Genomic DNA, 19,415 nt, shown 5'->3' with positions numbered 1-19,415 from the left:
ATAAACCAAATCACTTTGCTGTGCACCAAAACTAACACAACATTGTAAAGCAACTATACTTCAATTAAAAACAAAACCTCGCTAAGTCAGACAAAGTTATTCTGGTCACCTTTGGAAATGTTTGCTCCATGAAATATTCTGTGAATGAATAGCAATCACCCTCCCGTACCAACAATTTTGAGTGTTCGAAATATTTTTTAAAATATTACTTTTGCCTGTAAATGTTTCTTTGTGTAAATTCACCAAACACTCCTCATTAGATTGTAAGAACTAAAATTATGTATTAACGTTAGGGAGTGTCTTCTTGCCTAGCAGTAGGGGAACGAGGCTATCTGGGAGCGGCTGGTGGTGGATCACTGAATTGCTCACCACTGCAGCCTGCAGACTGGTAGAAGGAGGGGAAAAGAATCCCAAGATCATGAAGTTAGTGACTGAGACCTTAGCCTTCATGTAAGCCCAAATATGTAGACATATTTATTAGCCTAAGGCAGCAATTTAAGCCCATAATACATGATTTAGGAATTTAGAAGGAATTGTTTGTCTACATTCTCTTTTTGTAAGTAGATTTGGAATGAGAATTTGGTTTTTATGAGTATTCTATTTCTTGTGTTTTAAAGAATCCCAGGAAAACCTCCTAAGCAATTTTTAAATTCAAGTCTATATCACTTCTTGCTTTCTTTTTTTTTTTTTTTACTATTGTTGCCCAACCTTCTCTTAAGATTCTTGTCTATCACATCACTGTATACTTAAGCATTTTTAAAAGCAATTGGCCTACATACATATTAAATTCTTGTTAAGAACAATTTGGTAAACTTACTGAAAGTGGTTTAATGTCTCTATACCTTTTATGCATGGATAAGTCCACAAACCCCAAAACAACTTTTTACATTAAGTAGAAAGGTTACAATTTTTTATTATTAAAAAATATATGGTCTTTGATTTCAGAGTCTTCTCTCTTTCCCCTTCTGCCTCTGAGTATTTAACTGTTGTACGAAACTAGCTCAGAGACCCATCCTGTTTTCAGAGCTGTGCTCCTTCCCAATCAGTATGAGGACACAGGCAGTAATAAAAAGGACAGGTAATAGCTTTAAGAAAACTCCCATTTGTCAGCATAGGTGCCTCGGATTCATACTGCAATACGAATGGGCTAAGAGCCTATGAAATTCCAGGAGCTTTCTTGGGCTACTTCTCATAGGGAGTTTTGCAGAAATCCCAGATAAGTATAGAGTTTGGCTTAAAACACCTAGTGAGTGTGCTGCACTCGCTAGTCTTTCAACCTTTATGACCTGATTCTTTGTGGGTAGAGGTCCCCTTGGATCAGGAAGCCAACCCCTTCCAGATGCCCATCACTTCCTTACTTTGGCTTCAAGATAGTTGTACTAACTTTGCAGATTTTATTATCCCTCTGTCCTTCTGGAATTTTCTCTAGCTCCAGCTAGAAAGGGCACTTCACCATTTCAACACCATTCCAAGCACTAAGTGAATCTGGCATCCTCACTAGGATTCAGTCTATCTTATATAGGCTCTGTCCCACAACCCAGTCCAAACTAGTTTCCATTCATCCTCCAAGAGGACAGAGCCTTTCCACTCTAGTCTCTCAGGTGAGGGATGGAGGTATGGATTCATAACTCATTTATGTAATGGAGATGACACACAAGGGAGCACTTCTTAAGCCCAGTCAGCAGCTCTACCCACCATGTACATATATATATTTTTAAATGCCATGCATCTCAATGTAACAGGGATTTTTTGCATTTTAAAGAGAAATCAAGGTAATCCAAACAGCCATTACTGATAAAAATGTCTAGGAGTAGAAGAGTCTGGCAACGAGCAAAAACTTTACATCAAACTCATCTCTTTATATCAAAACTTTTACATCAAATTTACATCTTTATTCTTCCTACCTACTGTCTTTTTGCAAATGAAATATATGTCTCTATGGCGAGTATGGCTTTAGGGATCCCATCCCAGATGCCAATATCTGGGAGCAGAAATTACACTCACCTGCTCCAAGACTGCTCATTTCCCCTACAGCCCCCCACATAGGGTGGTGACTTTTCAATTAATGGAGAAAAGAATAATGTGTTCCCTACAAGGTTTTACATCTAAATTAATAAGATGGTATAATTCAGCTCTTGCTCTGAATACCAAAGAAATGAACATGACAAGTTTTTTTTTTTCTTCTTCCCCCTTTATATGTTGTGACACAAAACCGGATGAATCAGAGACTCAAAGGGATGAAAGAAAATGCAGCCAACAGACATTGTACTCAGCACCTACCCCGCGTCAGACAGGTGCTGGGGTACAAAGATGACGAGAGGTCACTCAGCCTCAGAGAGTATGCAGGTTACTCAGGAAGGAGGCATGATGCATGCGCCAATAATATTCAGATGAAGTATATAAAGTGTGTTGTGGGAACTCACAGAGGACACTGTCATCCCTTACAGATTCACACAGGAGCAAGCCTCTCTCCAGATCCTTTGAGGACCATGTATTATATGTCCCATGGGTGTACCGCGTGTAATAACGTTGCTTTAACCTTTTGCGTTGGTTCACTGCTGACTTTATATTTTCATCAGCCAGGGCCAGAAGATCTCTTCTAGGTAAGACATTCCCGTCAATGACAATATAAATGCTTCCTGATCACTGCTATTTGTAGGGGCTGGAAAGCCACTGGCACATACCAGCCCTCGTATTCTTAGAAAGTGATTCATTAAAGGGATGTGTGTACATCCACGAATCACACGGGATCTCTTTTTATGTAAGTTTCGAGGACCAGTGGTCTTATATTTTTAAATGCCAGCTTATGGAAACCCCACTGGCTTCCCCTGCCGTGAATACACTGGTTGCTCGAGGAGCTATCCCAAGGCACCATTCAGAGGCCGTCATTTCACTGTGAAGACTGTTAAAAAGAATAATTGGTATCAATAACACTTACCTGTGTACGCAGAGGGAAGGTTACCCAGCCATAACAAGCCCAGATTCACACAGCCACTACTTAAAACAATGCAATGTTTGGGATTTATGAGAATAAACCCTGTCAGGAATAATGCCCTTATGGGGGCCTTCATGATTCATTTGGCATATTCTGCTGTGTACTCACAGTTCAATCAAATCTGCCATGCGGTTATAGGCTAACGTGCTTGCATACCAGATGCAAACGATACACACCGGAAAGGTTCACGTCTCAAAAAGAGGTATGGCTTTAGATGCCCTTCTGACTCTTGTGTTCCTCTAACACAGCCATAGGACTGTTTCCAATGCAAAATCTGCAACATTGCTAGCGATTATCGACATCGCTCAAGGGTACTGGAAAAATGAGGGGGGAGCATTACCATTACATAGAAAGATGGATCAAGCATGAATCAAGATGGAAGGAACACCAGCAACAGATACACTCAGGCAAGGGAAGGAGCCCCCGAACAACAAGGATGAGGACGACAGTAACACAACAAAGAGCATCGCTTAACCTGTTTTGTCAGAGCTGGTATTGATGGTATTGGTAGTGATGGAGGTGAAGGTAGTCTTTGCGCTGTCCTTGGCAGTTACAGATTTCTGCTTATTTTTCATGGCTTCCAGTGCTTTGAGCTTCTTGGCATGTTTCGTGCCTTTGTAGTGGGCCGCAGCCTGGCTCTACAAAGGAGAACAAAATGAACCATGCAATCAGGCTCATTTCTAAACTGGCATTCTCTGTATTACTGCAAATACAGACTCCCTTTCAATAATAGGTACCATTCACGCGAATTCTGGCTGTGGTCAAACGGTGGGGTTCTATTTAGAATGATGCTACGAAGCAACGGGAATCAAGTTCTAAAACCTCTGGACGGAAGGAAGAAATATTCTATTGCTTCTCTTCAGAGAAATGTAGATGAACACTAACATAGCAACAACATTTTCTTTGTGGAGTGGGAGATAAAAGAATTTACAACTGTATTGCCTTTGTTCTGTCACAGAAGATGCTGGGCTCCCAGAGATTAACAAGGGCCCTAGAAAGAGTAGCTCTCACCTTCTTGGCTCCGGAAATATGTTTCTCCTGCTACAATGTGTCTTATTAATACAGGACCCAACAGGTGTCTACCGGGAAAAATTCACCGATAACAAGGGAAATAGGCACCCTGGAGGCTGAGATGGGAGCGTGAGAGTTCAAAATCAAATGTACTACTGAAGTCCAAATGGAGTATATGGAAGCTGGGCAATTTTATGATTCTTTCTTTCTCTTTGCTTCCCACAGAGGGTAGTCTGAGTTCAAGGTATTCTTTCAACACGTGTGTCCTTTGTGCCCTGGTCCATTGCCAGGAGGATCCAGTGTGTTTTGAGCACTTCATGTGGCCGATGCAATACTTTTGCCTTTGCTTTCTGAGACTTCTATAAATAGTAATATATATATTCCCAAGTTTCTATTTTCTTAACCTTATCTTTTGGTATTGGAGAGACAATGAGATAGAAAATCATCTTAAAAAATATATATTTATTAATGTTAATTTATTGCTGGTGATGGGGAAGCCTTTGTAGTTTAGGGTGAGGTGGAAGTGGGCAGGGAGATTCTTAGATTAGAAGGTTTTCCAGCTCAAAACCTTTAAAACTATGATCTCACAAGGAAGAAATCTCGGTGGAGGACTAATTCTGTATAGTATCTATGCATCACTTCCCATGACTTATTTAAACTCAATGTTCCATTTTGCCAGAAAAATGCACATTGGCCTCTTCATCACAGCAACTGTGGTAGGTAGGGTGTTGCAGTATAATATCTTTTTATAAGTAGATAAATATATAATCCACACCTTCATTTGCATCATTCTGACAAGTATCCTCAAAGGACTAGGTACCTTTATTGAAAGAACACTGGACAAGGAAATTGTATATTAGAAACAGTTTGAACAGAGAGGACACTCATGCATCAGTTTTCCAACAACACATAACATCAAAAGACATAGTGTGAGTCAAAATATGAAGTTAAGACTTACTATAGTTAATTGAGGAACCAGTGATAGATTGGATTGCTTTGATTCTACATGGAAAATGCTATTTTGATGGACAGAGTGGTGTCCCTTTTTTCTCCTTCCTGATTTATTTCCAATAATTCAAATCCTTTGGGTATATCTTTTGAGGGCATGATGCTGTATGCAATTAATTCCACAATATATAGTCGGTCATCTTCTCTAGACAGCTGATGATGTACTTTCCCTTAAAGCAAGGCTCATCTCCTACTCCTGGTATAGAAGTGAATGCTTTATATATAATGCATATTAAAATATAAGGTTGAGATAAACAGTGCTATCCCCACATATATCTTCAAAATATACATTTTGTACACATACTTTCATTCTAAGGTTCCTGGCAAATCTATATTCTCGGTGGTATTTCAAATCAGATATGACTTTGTTTTAATACACCATAGGACCAGGTGAATGTCACTATTTTAGATATTAAGAAAGTTACTCCAAAAGAATCCTGACACTTAAGAGTGTACTTATATCCCGCGCCCCCCGGCTGAAAAAAAAAAAAAACCCTCTGCACAGATACAGCTAAGCCAATGCTTCCTACAAGTGAAATGGCTCAGGGAGTTGTGGGGAAAAGAGAGTGATCAAATTACCAATAGTTGGTAGGCTCCCAGTTGAGACCCCTGATATATTAAAAAGCAAAACAAAAGAAGAAAATATGCACACTCGTTAATTGAATAATAGTCCCAAAGCGCCCTGATAATAATTAACATATCTGCTATTAAAAAAAAAAAGCAAGTGAGCCTCCCACAAATTTGAAAAGAAAAAGTTGAATGGTATGAAGGTCCAAAATGCTATGAAGAGACCTGTAGAATTTCGGGGGAAATGTTGGATATAGTGGAGGCGGATCGGGGTAGCCTCAATGTGATTGTGGTGGTGTAGGGTGTGTGTGTGCTAGGGGTAGAAGTCGATATACAAGTTGGAAACAGAATGCAGACAGATAACCCTTCTGGATACTGTAAATTTTCTTTGTCATTGATCTTTATGTTTGTATAATTTATGGGACTGCTCTTGGGTTCTACTAGTATTAATTTTAATATCTAGGCATACTGCCCCCTGAACTCTACTTTTTTTGTATTCTTTTCCACTATGGTTTATCATAGGATGTTAAATATAATTTTCTGTGCTATACAGTAGGACATTGTTGTGTATCCATTCTCTCTATAATAGTTTGCATCTGCTAACCCCAAACTCCCAATCCTTCCTTCCCCCATACCTCTTCCCCTTTGGCAACCACCAGTCTGTTCTCTATGTCTGTGAGTCTTTTTCTGTTATAGGTAAGTTAATGTGTGTCATATTTTAGATTCCACATATAAGTGATATCATATGGTATTTGTCTTTCTCTGTCTGACTTCACTTAGTATGAGAATCTCTAGTTGCATCCACGTTGCCGCAAGCCCCCTTGATACAGGTGTGTTGCATAAAGGCGTGTTCCTTGTGTAAATGAAGAAAGCCCAGACAGCTCTCCTTACCCTGTTAGCCCACTTCACTGGACTGGATAGATTTTTCAGCCACATCTAACCTTTCTGTGACTGTAGACAAAGCTGCAGCCTAAGAAGGAATCGTGCTGAGAGATTTTTCAAAAAGCAGTAGTTGGACAGGGATGCGTCTTTGGGCCTCATCTGCTTTGCCTCTGGGCAGAGAGGTGCTGGGTGTATGTAGCATGCCATTTTCCCTCCAAGGTTGTCTCCTATTATTTCTTAGCCAGTCTCTGAGTCAAGTCATCCTCAGAAACCTGGGAACCATCGAACATGAACAGACTATTATTTTTCACAGGAATGATTTCAAAGTTAAGTAAGTATACTACTTCATCACAGCACATGTCAGAATTCTGTATTTTAAAACTCAAAGAGAATTAGGTGATCAAAGTACACAGAGAACAAGAAAACATTGCTTTCAACAAGTTCATTTCAGATCATAAATGGGATATTCGGGTATAGTGTAAAAATCACTATCGCCGACCTTGAACTAGCACATGACACCATGAAATCTAACAAGTGTCATCCCAGAGGCAAGCGGTGACATTCAAGATATGCACACACATTCCTGCAGAATAGCGATGCCACTTTAAATGTCAGCACCAATCCTAGCCTTCAGTAGCCAGTCAGACTTTTCAATCTTCAAAATTTGTCTTCAGTATTTCAAAAAGGCTTCAGGTTTAAATGCAACTGAAGTTCCAAAGTAGATAAAAATAACCGTGAAATGGCGAACACTTGGAAGAGTTTCATCCTTTTGAAACACATGCACACATATACACACATCTATTTTGCTTATCTATGAGGCTTTGTTATAAAGCACTATTATTCTGTGAAACTCACTGCAAAATTAATGTTCATGCATCCTTTTATTCCCTTAGCTCCAATACCTTGTACAATTTTAATCTGCATGTCTTTGGCATAAAGTCTCCTGATATGCTTTTGAAGAACTAGGAAGTTTACTGTAAGCATACATATATGGCAATGATAACCAATTCATTTTCATGAGCACGTGATTTCAAAAAGAACAAGGTGGTCTTTGTTAGTTTCTGATGTCATTTCATTTTATCACATTCAATTTTTATTAAAATAAAATGAACATTATCCTATTAAAGTGTAACATCAGAAAAATAAAGAGTGGTTATGAAAGAAGTTACCATCCTCTTTGGGGAGACAAAAGATAATACTTGAACAGAGGAATTCTTTATTTTTTAAGAAAATTATCTGATTTCAAAACTTTAACTTAGATTGTTGTTTTGGATATATAAAAAAATGAAATGATAAAAAGCTATAGTATCCTAAACTCTAAAACACTTACTTTAGATTTTTATTTTGAAAACTATTGAAAAACTACTCCTGGAAAAAAGTTTAAAACTTGTATTTATCTCTGTACAGTTTTTTTTGTTTTGTTTTGTTTTTTGTTTTTTTGCGGTACGCGGGCCTCTCACTGTTGTGGCCTCTCCCGTTGCGGAGCACAGGCTCCGGACGCGCAGGCTCAGTGGCCATGGCTCACGGGCCCAGCCGATCCGCGACATGTGGGATCCTCCCGGACCGGGGCACGAACCCGTGTCCCCTGCATCGGCAGGCGGACTCTCAACCACTGCGCCACCAGGGAAGCCCTGTACAGTTGTTTTTATGTTGCATACACTCACTCAAATCTAATATTGAGGCCATCTGCATAGGTTCAGCCATGTGGATTAAGACCAGTATGCATTCTAACTGTTCAGCGGCTTGTTAAATATTTTGAATATCACTTTTGTATATATCAATAGAAAGTTTCTAATGATTCTATCTTAATTTATTATCAACTCTCAGTTTCATTTAATACTCATATAAAGCATTAGTTCTTAAAGTGTGGTCCCCAGATGAGTAGCAGCAGTGGCAGCTGGGAGCTTGTTAGAAATGCAGGGAATTGTACCCAACATCTTATAATAACCTATAATGGAATATAATCTGGAAAAAAGAATGAATCACTATGTTGTACACGTGAAACTAACATAATACTGTAAATCCATTATACTTCAATTAAAAAAAGCAATAAGATGATATTCAGTGAACTTGAAAAAAAAAAAAGGAATGCAAATTCTCAACTTCTTTTTCCCAGACCCACTGAATCAGAAACTATGGCTATGAAGCTCAGCAATCCGTGTTTTACAACCTTTCCAGGTGCTCCTGACTCATACTAAAGTTTTAGAACCACTCATCCTAAATATTAGTACATTTTCTCCAAAGATGGCCCCTTCTTGTATAAGTGGCCAATGTCTAGGTTCTAAAAGATCAGTATATAGTCATTTGAAGATTGAACCTTTCCATATGTCTAACTGTGAGTAATGTGTATTACTCAAGAAAAATAATCAAAAGTTTCTTTCCTTAAAAACAAGCCGTAAAAAGAAGTAAAAAATAACTCAGATAACATAGGGAATTGGGGAACTCCTATACAAGAGGGATGAATTCAAAATAGTAGATCAATCTTGGAAATCTTGTAACTCTCAAACCCCATATAAGTGCTTTCCAAGCCTTTGTGATTCTCTCTGTACATTTTACCTTTTCTCTCCAAGCTCATTATTGTTGCAGCATGACCTCTGACCCTATTGTTTGTATCTCTATGTTGAATGCTTTGCTGTGATCCATTTGTGCGGGGGTGGGGGGGTGGGCTGGGGGAATCGCTAGTTCTGTATAAAAATAAGCAAAAGCAAGGCCCTGTGTCATGTCTCTTAAAACCTCACTATAACAAGCATCTAACTCACTATTATATTTGCATTAACTGATTCAGTGTTAGCCATGGCTAAGTTCTTTCCTTATGTACTTAAGGCTGTTTTAATTGAAGGAAACTCCTAGCCAGCAGGCAAATAAAAACCACCCTAGTAAGCTAAGAGACTGCCTTCCCTGTTACTCCACTTAACGAAATATTTGAAGAAGAAATTTCAAGATAGAATAGTTTATGGTTATACATTTTCCTTACTGATGGGAAGACATGTACTTTTCAAATTCTCTTACTCAATGGGGAAAACGACATGAGAAAGATATTTTTATTCCTTAATTACATGTCCCAGAAAGAATATTTAACAACTTATTTTAATCTGTGATTGTGCAGCTAACATTTAGGTAGATGACTACAATATGAATAAAAGTGAAAATTCACTTGCATCGAGTCCCAAAGTGAAAAACATGATTCAATTAAGAGTGTTCTCTCTGAGCTCAAATGATTGATGGTTGCTTTAAATGTGTTCCTCTCTTCTGTACTCTTCAATACAGAAATGAACAGTACCTGCCTCAGGAATAGAAAAATAGAAAAAAAAAAAGATAATACCACAAGAGTAGGGTAATTTTTATACACTACCAGTAGTCACTGAGAAAACAAATTCTAAATAAACATAGAGAAAAAGAAGAGAGGCATGTCACAATTTCTCAGATATATTAGGTAACTAACTTTTATAAGCAATAAAAATACCTTGTCACTAAGTGGCTGTGAAAACATCTTGATGGACTCACTTATCTTTTTCAAAGCTTCTCAACTCATCTAGAAACTTCATGATTTTTAAATATTAAGTACTTAATGTTTTCAAGTATCTAATGTGGATGATACAAATAGCACTTATTTGAGTAAGAGAGGCTAATTTGAGAGTTTTTGCCTGGCTCCTGTTGTGAAACCACCGTTCTTGTATGTCTGGGGTACAAACAGCTGACCCTGTGACCTCTAATGGTGGGGTCCTGATTGGGAGACACCGGCTGACAGTGGGCTTTGGAAGCCGGTGCTCATGATCTGATACCGACCAGGGTTCTTGGCCTTCTCCGATCAATAGAAATTGATAAGAGGACAGACAAGAAATTCAGGCAAGGCTTAACAGGTTCCCTTGCTCACTGCCCTAGCGGGGGCGAGCTGGTTCCTTATATGGGGTGAGGGGAGGGGTGTGGCCAGGGCTCAGGCTGGAGGTGTGGCTTAGGTGGTCTGCCCAGCCCTTTGGTGAGTGCAGGGGGCATGCGCAATGCCCTGCTTTTGCTCCTGACACCCTGGTTTTGCTCCCGATTCCTGAGAAGTGGCAGTTGGGTTTTTGGTCTTTTTGTATCTTGTGGTCCATAATTTGCCCCAACTGTGCATGCACGCAGTTATTTATAGTCCTTTATAATTTCTTTGTATTTTCTTGCTGGAGGAGACGTTTGTCCAGGTGCAAGCACTGCAGCAAAGGGGCCCAGGTCCCAGCCTGTCTCAGATCTAATTGAGCCAAAAGGAACATTTGGTTCTAGTAAAGTTTGCTCAGTCTTTTGGGGATCTTTTTGTAAATGAGAGACCGCAAATGAGTTTTAACTCTACTGATATAATCACAATAATTTCTTGTAAGAAACTGAGAGAAATCAGAAAAACCACTGTGTCTAACTACTCAACCAGCGTACAATAGCCCTTCACCATGTCCACAGCTGAACACTCCCCTCAGTGCGTGACTGTCACCTACCCTTGGAAAGTGTGGGGGGAATTAGACATGTTGAATCTAATCATGTCCGAGGGTCAAGCTGTCAAAGGTGTTGGTATCGGATGCAGAGAAAAACTTTATTTCCGGGTGTGACCTGCATGCTTCCCCTAAATCGTCCCAATCTCCTCCCCCAAGAAACCTACCCACCCATCACCCCAGTCATGACGTCTGCTCTCTAACAAGAATAACTGCCTCCAGTGTAGATAAATGAGGGAAAGCCCTCCCTTTTATTCTCTTAAGGAAAATACCACAAGAAGAAATCATTTTCAAAGCCTTCTCCCTCTGCCTGGAGCACCTTCACTTGCCTGACAGGTACCTGTTCATCACAGGTCACCAGCTCCATGTGGCCTTGGGTACAGGGAGTGACTCCTTATAGCACTGACGTCACTGCCATAACTAGGGTTAAATGTCTGTTTCTTCTGACAGAGAGTCAGTTCCTCAACAGACAGAGAAAGACATCATCATTTTGTCCCTGAGACCTAGCAGAGATCTCTAAATAGGTTTCTATTAAATGCACCTTGAATTAATTTCACATTTTGATTTTAAAATATAAATATGCATATGGTGTCTCAATGGATTCTGTATGTGAACAGGGTGCAACTTAATTCTCTGCCATTCTTTGGCACTTTGCATTATCTGTTGAACACACTTCAGGGCATATTTATAGCACTTAATGCTAGAAAAGCATCTGGCAGAAACACAAACTATTATTTTTTCTCAGAGAGAAGCTTACCATCAACTGTAAATTGTGCTATTTATGGGCGCTCTCTGCATAGGATGCAGCAACGAATCATTTGGAGATTGCTTCACTTTTTAAAAATTTTGATGAATAACGTTTTTGGGTTTTTTTCTAAATCTGGGAATTGCCATGAATGTTTCCGGTGATGATTTTTCATTTTAAGATTTTTCTGTAAGTCCAAATTCTCTTAAATACACACAGAGAAATTTTCAGGATGTGGACAATGCTATTTCTCTATTAACACTATGGTTAAAGTTTCCAAATGGAATATTTTCTCTATATTGCTCTAAAACAATATACAGAAATTAACTATGACATGATTAACCCATTTTCCTCCCTACAAATCCACATAATAATCTATACCCTGCATTTGCTGAAAAAGAGCACCTTTCATTTGGGGAAAAATATTAAATTCCCTACTTCTCCGTAAATCAAGGAAGGCCTCCTCCCTCTAGTTTTATAGCATTTCTCATCTCTAATTCATGAATCTGAGAATTGTCCTGATTGTTCTTTTGATGAATTTGTTTCAAAGATCCTCGCTGAAATATGTAATTGTAAATGAGATTTGTGGAGCCCACAAAGTATATGGTATACAGTTGAGCAGACGTTTTCTCAGTGTTTAGTACTATAGCATTTTTCTGAAGCACTTTGGGTGCACTGGGAAGAGATGGGATTGGGACCATAAATAACCTCGAGAACCTCAACTCCGATGGGCATGGCACACCCGTATTCCAGGTTTTTCACTGCTCATTCAGTCACAAAGGACTCACTGAACAGTGGCTAAACACTTCTGTAGTTATGGGGACAGTTGTAGTTATGGGGACAGAGTAGAGAATGAGGCACACTGAAAAATTCAGCCACATTCATACATCTTCTCTATTAAAAATACCATAGGCTGAATTGGGCGATTGGGATTGACATATATACTGATGTGTATAAAATTGATGACTAATAAGAAACTGCAGTATAAACAAACAAACAAACAAACAAAAAACAACTAATACTAAACTTTCTTTGGGTTATTTGTATGGAAATATGTTAATATAAATGTTTCAGACATTACATGAAATTTCTAAAAATCTTGTATGTTCTGTTATAATGTTATGTCATAATTCTAGTTATTACTTTAAAATGTATATCTCAGAAATAACTAAATTTCCTTGTCAATTGCATTATTATGAACTTTCATCAAATCTTTAACCGTGGTCATTTTTAAGTCTTTTGTCATTTACAGACAGTTCTGGGTGTACTCTGATGCTTTTGCAAATATGTTCCTATAAAAGGGTTTCATCTTCAAGGAATTCATGGAAAAGACTCTGACAAGTACAGGTTTCTGGTAACTGACTATACTGCTGAACTGAATGAATAAGCATTTTCAGAACTCTAATGGAAAACTGATGAATTCATAAAAGTGCTAACAAAAGATCAAGATGAAAGAAAAAATTAATGACATGGGAGTGAGTAAACTGATGAGGATGATTATAATTTTTGTGACTTTCTGTTTGAATAAAAAAAAAAAATCCCCCCCCCCCAAAACTACCATAGGCAAACTCAAACGATGAGAAAAAAATACAAGCCCTATTTGAAAGTCCTACTGCAAAGGGGTTAAGCTCTACGTTCCATGAAAAGTATCTAGAAAATTAGGAGGAAAAAAACAACAGCCATTAGAAAAACTGGCAAAGCCCCAACCCAATTCAATGAAATAAATTATGACAAACTACCTAAGGCTTCTTGGGACAGAATATGGGCTCAATAATGAGAATAAATGCTAATTTTTGTCAAAAGAAAGGAAAACTAATGTTCATTTGTATAAATCACTTTGGTGCCTAAGTTAGAGAACTCTTGAGATGGATGCAAATTGTGAAAAAATTGTATTTTTGTGGAAATTGTGGTTCCAGGAAAAAAGGAAAAGAAAATGCTTTTAATTAAGAGAAGCTCAACCAACCTGACCTGACCTCAGGACACCCTTTTGACCAAAGAGGTCTGAAGTGAGACATTTTACAGGCAAAACCTGGGGAAATCCACCCAGCTTCTCAAATAAGAGTTTCTTCCTGGACTTAGGAAAATATTTGGTGGACAGAAGAAAGCATTTGTTTTTGTTGCCATTGTTTTCAACTTTCACTTACCAAAGTTGCAGAAAGAAATGGCTTTGGCCTTGGATTAACTTTAGAAGAAGGCTGAGCAAGAAAGAGACAATGACTCCAGAAGACTGATTTATCTGGACATGTATAAAGGCCTGATTTCCTATTATGTCAAATTTCTTCCCATGGCATAAATAAAATTGTGTTTATGGGGCTTCCCTGGTGGCGCAGTGGTTGAGAGTCCGCCTGCCGATGCAGGGGACACGGGTTCGTGCCCCGGTCCGGGAAGATCCCACGTGTCGTGGAGCGGCTGGGCCCGTGAGCCATGGCCGCTGAGCCTGCGCGTCCGGAGCCTGTGCTCCACAACGGGAGAGGCCACAACAGTGAGAGGCCCGCGTACCGCAAAAAAAAAAAAAAAAAAAAAAATGTGTTTATGTTTCCCGATTGACCATGGTATAGATGAGTTGTATTAGCAGGAAAGAGTGCCAATCCCAAAAGTTTAGGGTTTAGAGAAAACTTCCACAAACAGGTGCTGAGACCACAGTATCCCCCATGTTCATTCAGTAATTCTTGGGAGCATGCTGGCCAGAGGGTTTTTCCCCAGGGTGATGCTTGGAGGAAAAGATAAGTGATTCATAAATGCATTGAGGAGATCCTGCTGGTCCTTTACCCAGGGGATGTTAGTGTGAGGCTTTTATGGAAGGCTTCTCTGGGCCATGTGGTGTGCTAAAGGTTATATATGAATATTCTCACTGATGCCTTACAAAGACCTACAAGGGAATTGCAGTTATCAAGGGCATCTTATACATGAGGAGACTGAGATCCTGAAACTTAGAGCAGCTCAACTGTGTAGGAAGGGCAAAAGCACTTGTACTCCAGAGACCACACTTATAACTCCTTAATCCCAATGGGAGTGGACAATGGAAAACAATCCTATTATGTGACTTCATTGTGGCTAACCTTGCATAGAACACAGGTAAGACTAAATAGATATTAAGCTCATTAATAAAAAAAAAAGTTGTCAATTTCTGTGGTCATTAATTCATTTAATTTCACTCAGAGTTTATCGCAGGACCATGTTTTAGATACTGTTATTAGCATCATTCTATCTGAGGGTCTACCCTAGTTAGAGTCTTTCAATACCAGGTCCAATAAATTAATGCTGATTTACTAAACAAAGTGTTTGATTATATCCCAAAATATGAGCCTTCAGGCATCAGGGAGTATCTTTGAGCACAAGTCAGTTCTGGCACAGAGAGACCTATAGGTACAGTTCAGGGTTATGTTTGTTACTCTCTGTTCAAATGGAAGGCTGCTCAAAGGTCTTAAGAAATACAGAAACATATGGGCTTCCCTGGTGGCGCAGTGGTTGCGAGTCCGCCTGCTGATGCAGGGGACATGGGTTCGTGCCCCGGTCCGCGAAGATCCCACATGCCGCGGAGCAGCTTGGCCCCGTGAGCCATGGCCACTGAGCCTGCGCGTCCGGAGCCTGTGCTCCGCAAAGGGAGAGGCCACAACAGTGAGAGGCCCACGTACCGCAAAAAACAAAACAACATAAACATGCTTGCATTTTTACGAGATCACTAAGGAGCAGAAGGTTCTATTATTATTGTTAGGGTTCATGAAAAGATGGCCACACCTAAGAACTGGATGATGATGGTGAAATTAGAGAGAGAAGAGTGCACACGTGTGATTAATATGTAAGTTGGAAACGTCAAGCATTCATGGTGAATTTTGAGGGGAGGTCGCAAAGATGCTCCGATGGCTTCTGCTTGTAAACGCGTGATTAGAGGTTCCATTTCCTAGAACTGCTGATATTCAAAGAGGCCCAGATGTCTGGGGGAAGAGCGTGGGCTGGTTTAGGATATGTTGAGTTTGAGGAGTCTTTAAAACATCTAAATAAAACATGCACTCTGCAGTTAGCTATATGGTCTGGAGATTAGACATGAAGTCTGGGCCGTAGCTAAATTGGGGAGTTATCAGCAACAGATGGTAACTGAAGCTGTTGGGAAATGCCATTTGAAAGGCAAATAAAAGATTTTTTCCGGTTTAACCACTGAAACACAATCCTTAATCAGCTGCAACATTTGAATGAATGAACTAAGCCTCCAACTGACAGTGTATGCAATAACAGATTTTCAAATTCTTCATTGAGCTAGAGTATACTTCATCACTCAGCTTTTTTTTTTTTTAAAGTCTTTTCTGAAAGTGCTTCAAATCTTCAAGTTGCAGCATAGAGAGAATCATTCCCTTTTCATCCTCATGCCAAACTGAGTTAACTAGAAGGAAAGTGATAGAGACAGAGTAAAAGGAAAAAATAGGTGATTAAATCCCACTAAGGAATCATAAGTAAAGAAGAAAGTATGGGAGAGCCCTGTAAGTTAATAATCACTCAAGAAAGCAGGTTTGCTTAGCCACAAACCAAGCAGGCTTGCTTAGCAAAAAAAAACGTGCAACAGAAGCATGAGACATGCCCCCAAACAATAAAACAATGGTGGAATGAGTCCCACATCCTGCACAGTGTGGTAAGTTAATGATTCCTAGGACATACTCCTTTGCGTGCACTAAAAACAAAATATAAGGAAAGGGTGACATTATAGTGAAACCCTGAGATGATTTACCATATTTTGGTATATGTGAGTACAGTATAGTATGTTTAGTATCTGCCTTCTTTCTTATTTCCATTTCTCCATGGCAGTCCTGGTTTGACCATGTAAGGACAAGAAAACTCCCCCACCTGACATGAAGAAGGAGCTGATGATGGAAGCGTGACATCTACCCAACAGTGAGGAAGAAGGTGGTCTTCTCCCCCTCCCCATTTTTCCTTTGATTATAAAACTGTAGCCCACCAAGTTCTCAGGGCAGCACCCTTTTGCCTGCCCACCTGTAAACCTCACAGCATCCTATTTTAATACATCACTTCGCCTCTCACTGAATTCTTTCTGCACTGAGCCATAAAGAACTGGAGCTCCTCTGAGCCCCAGAAATGCATCTCTGAAGTTTCAGCAGGACACATTTCTCTCTGTTACATGAAGTATCATACCTCAGCATTTGGTCTCTAGAAACTAGATTTATAAAGATAAAAGTTTTATCAGTAGAGCAGTAAAATGAGGATTGATAAAGTCTGACTACTGAAAGTGACAATGAGGCAGCCTCCAAACCTGGCAGAACCTGGTCCTTCTCTCTGAGTTAAAATTATAGTGGATGGAATTAGCCATTTACAGGAACCTTATTAAAGGGTAGGTCAAAAGCAAGGAGGCAGGACGGGAGGCCTAATCAAAGGCTGACTAAATGTAGAAGAAGACTGTGCTTAACGAATATTATTAACATATCTGAAGTGAGGCTGCATTAGTTGAATAGGTTTCATCCTGGCTTCTAGAAAAGGTGACTTTAAAGACCAACTTCATATAGATTTTTTTCTCTCTCTCCCTGATAAATATAAGGAAAAAGAAAACTAATCTTACTTTCAAATATGCCATCTGTCTCTATTATGATCAAAGGAGAAAGGGTCTGTTTGATAATCATTTTTATTTATTAAAATACAATAAAAATTTTATAAATGTGATACTTAAAAATGTCTCAATAATTATAAATTTTATGCACTCTCTGGTTTCTACATGTGAAGAAACAAACTAACAGCTGCAACATAGTTAGATGACTAAAACCATTTTTTCAACATGTTCAAAGGTTAATTTTGAATTTTTTTTTTTTTTGGTACGCTGGCCTCTCACTGTTGTGGCCTCTCCCGTTGCGGAGCACAGGCTCTGGACGCGCAGGCCCAGCGGCCACGGCTCACAGGCCCAGCCGCTCCGGGGCATGTGGGATCTTCCCGGACCGGGGCACGAACCCGTGTCCCCTGCATCGGCAGGTGGACTCTCAACCACTGCGCCACCAGGGAAGCCCTAATTTTGAATTTTTAAACTGACTTTTAATTTCCATAGTTTGGGGCAGGAGGTCAAAACAGGAACTGCATTTGACATGTGTTTTTCCCATAGTATTTGTGATTGGCACCAAAAAAAAGTAAAAAAGAAAGTTTTCTCTAAATAAGGGTAATTGAAATTTTGACTTGGCAAATATTGAGAAATTTCTAGGCCACTGGATTTTCTGTGGTATTATCTGAATCTCTAAATTGTTTGAACTTCCAAGGTGAAAGTAAGTTAACAAAATTAATAAACTCTACATTTTCATGACAAGCTGGAACATTTTGGATCCAGTCCTAAATATAGAAGTTGTCTAAGTGGTGCTTGGTAATATCACTGCTTCTACTGCTTAAACCAGCAAGTGATTTTCCCCCTCGGGTATATATTAACAATTTACTTTTTGCAGACAAATGCACAAATATGATTAGATTTTGCAAATTGCTCTTTATTCTGTTACTGGTAAGTAATTTTTATATTATTACAGTGTAAACAGATGCTATTTTCCACTACATATTCAGCTGTAATGAACTTATTTGTGTTAAAACAGCAAAAGAACTTCAAGTATGATTCAGTGATTCAAGCTGCATGGAAACCAAGAGAAAAATCAAGCATGGAGTTTGCAAAATTATTCCAAACTTCAGTTTTCCACAAGGAATGTTTGGAGCCCCTGTTCCTTGAGGTTGTTTATTCAAAGAAGTGTTTTCACCTTTGCAGAGTGAGTCCTGCAAACAAACTTCAAAGGGATGAGCTCCTCTGCTGACTGTGCTCCCATTTCCTAAAACTTGCACTATGAATGTGATGCCTTTGGGTTAAAGATTAGATTTATTGATGTGCTTATTTATCTGTTCATTTAAATATTTATGTATTCAACATGTTTATGCTGTGGGGTATTCCAATATATAGATAGGCACTGCCCTAAGAGGAACAGGAAAAGGAGATGAAGAAGATGTGGCCATGGAAATAGGACAAAAACCTAAAGAATCTGGTATTGTGAAAGCCAAGAGAGATAAGAGCTTCTGGAAGGGAATGGTTATCACCATTGCCTGTTGCTGTCACATCAGGGAAAAGGAGAGAATAGAGGTGTCCATTGGATTTTGCAACACGCATATTGTTGGTGATTATGATATAGGACAGGATAATTTAATGCTTAATTAATTGAACAATGGATTTTGGAAAGGTCTGGAATAAATGATGGATCCGAATGCTTGGTCATGGAGTTGCCAATTCAGGTGGCCTCCAGACACAAACTTCAACCTCCTGACACTATCATTCTGAACTGGGCACTATTATCTTATTTAATTCTATGAATATATGTTTCCTTATTTTAAGTGGATATCTGGAAGCAGACCTGCATTTCGATTCTATCATTTGTAAACGTACAAAGATGAGTTAATAATTTAATAACATCAATGAGTTATCTTAAAATACTTTCACTTTTAAAAAAAATTCCATAGAGTAGAAAATCTGAAAATCTTAAATCTTTAATAAAGAGAAGGAGTAATGTAGAATAACCTATAAACAAATTATCTTGTATTACTACTTTCAGGCTTTCAGGAATCTTTTTCTGTCATAGAAGGTGCTCAATATCTATTTGCTGAATGATAATTACATATTATCATACGAAAAATGAGATCACACTCTTTACTGTTATATAACGTACTTTATTCACTTATTAATGTATCTTCAACATTTCTACGTTTGATCAAGATTTCGGGGTTCACATCCTCGTGA

At 39.0% G+C, this 19,415-nt stretch overlaps 1 protein-coding gene across 5 annotated transcripts in view; it reads right to left on the bottom strand.

The window, feature by feature from the left end:
• Positions 1-19,415, bottom strand: part of ZNF385D (zinc finger protein 385D) — a 962,333-nt gene that overhangs the window by 94,855 nt on the left and 848,063 nt on the right. For all 5 annotated transcript variants that reach the window (XM_073803661.1, XM_073803659.1, XM_073803660.1 and 2 more), the window contains one exon: positions 3,471-3,633. In XM_073803661.1, the coding sequence (XP_073659762.1) occupies positions 3,471-3,633 (163 nt within the window). The remainder of the gene's footprint in view (positions 1-3,470; positions 3,634-19,415) is intronic.

This window comes from Tursiops truncatus, chromosome 4, assembly GCF_011762595.2.
Source record: "Tursiops truncatus isolate mTurTru1 chromosome 4, mTurTru1.mat.Y, whole genome shotgun sequence".
In the NCBI taxonomy this organism is placed as follows: domain Eukaryota; kingdom Metazoa; phylum Chordata; class Mammalia; order Artiodactyla; family Delphinidae; genus Tursiops; species Tursiops truncatus.
Note: the sequence above shows the minus strand (reverse complement) of the source record. Positions and strands in the feature narration are given on the sequence as shown.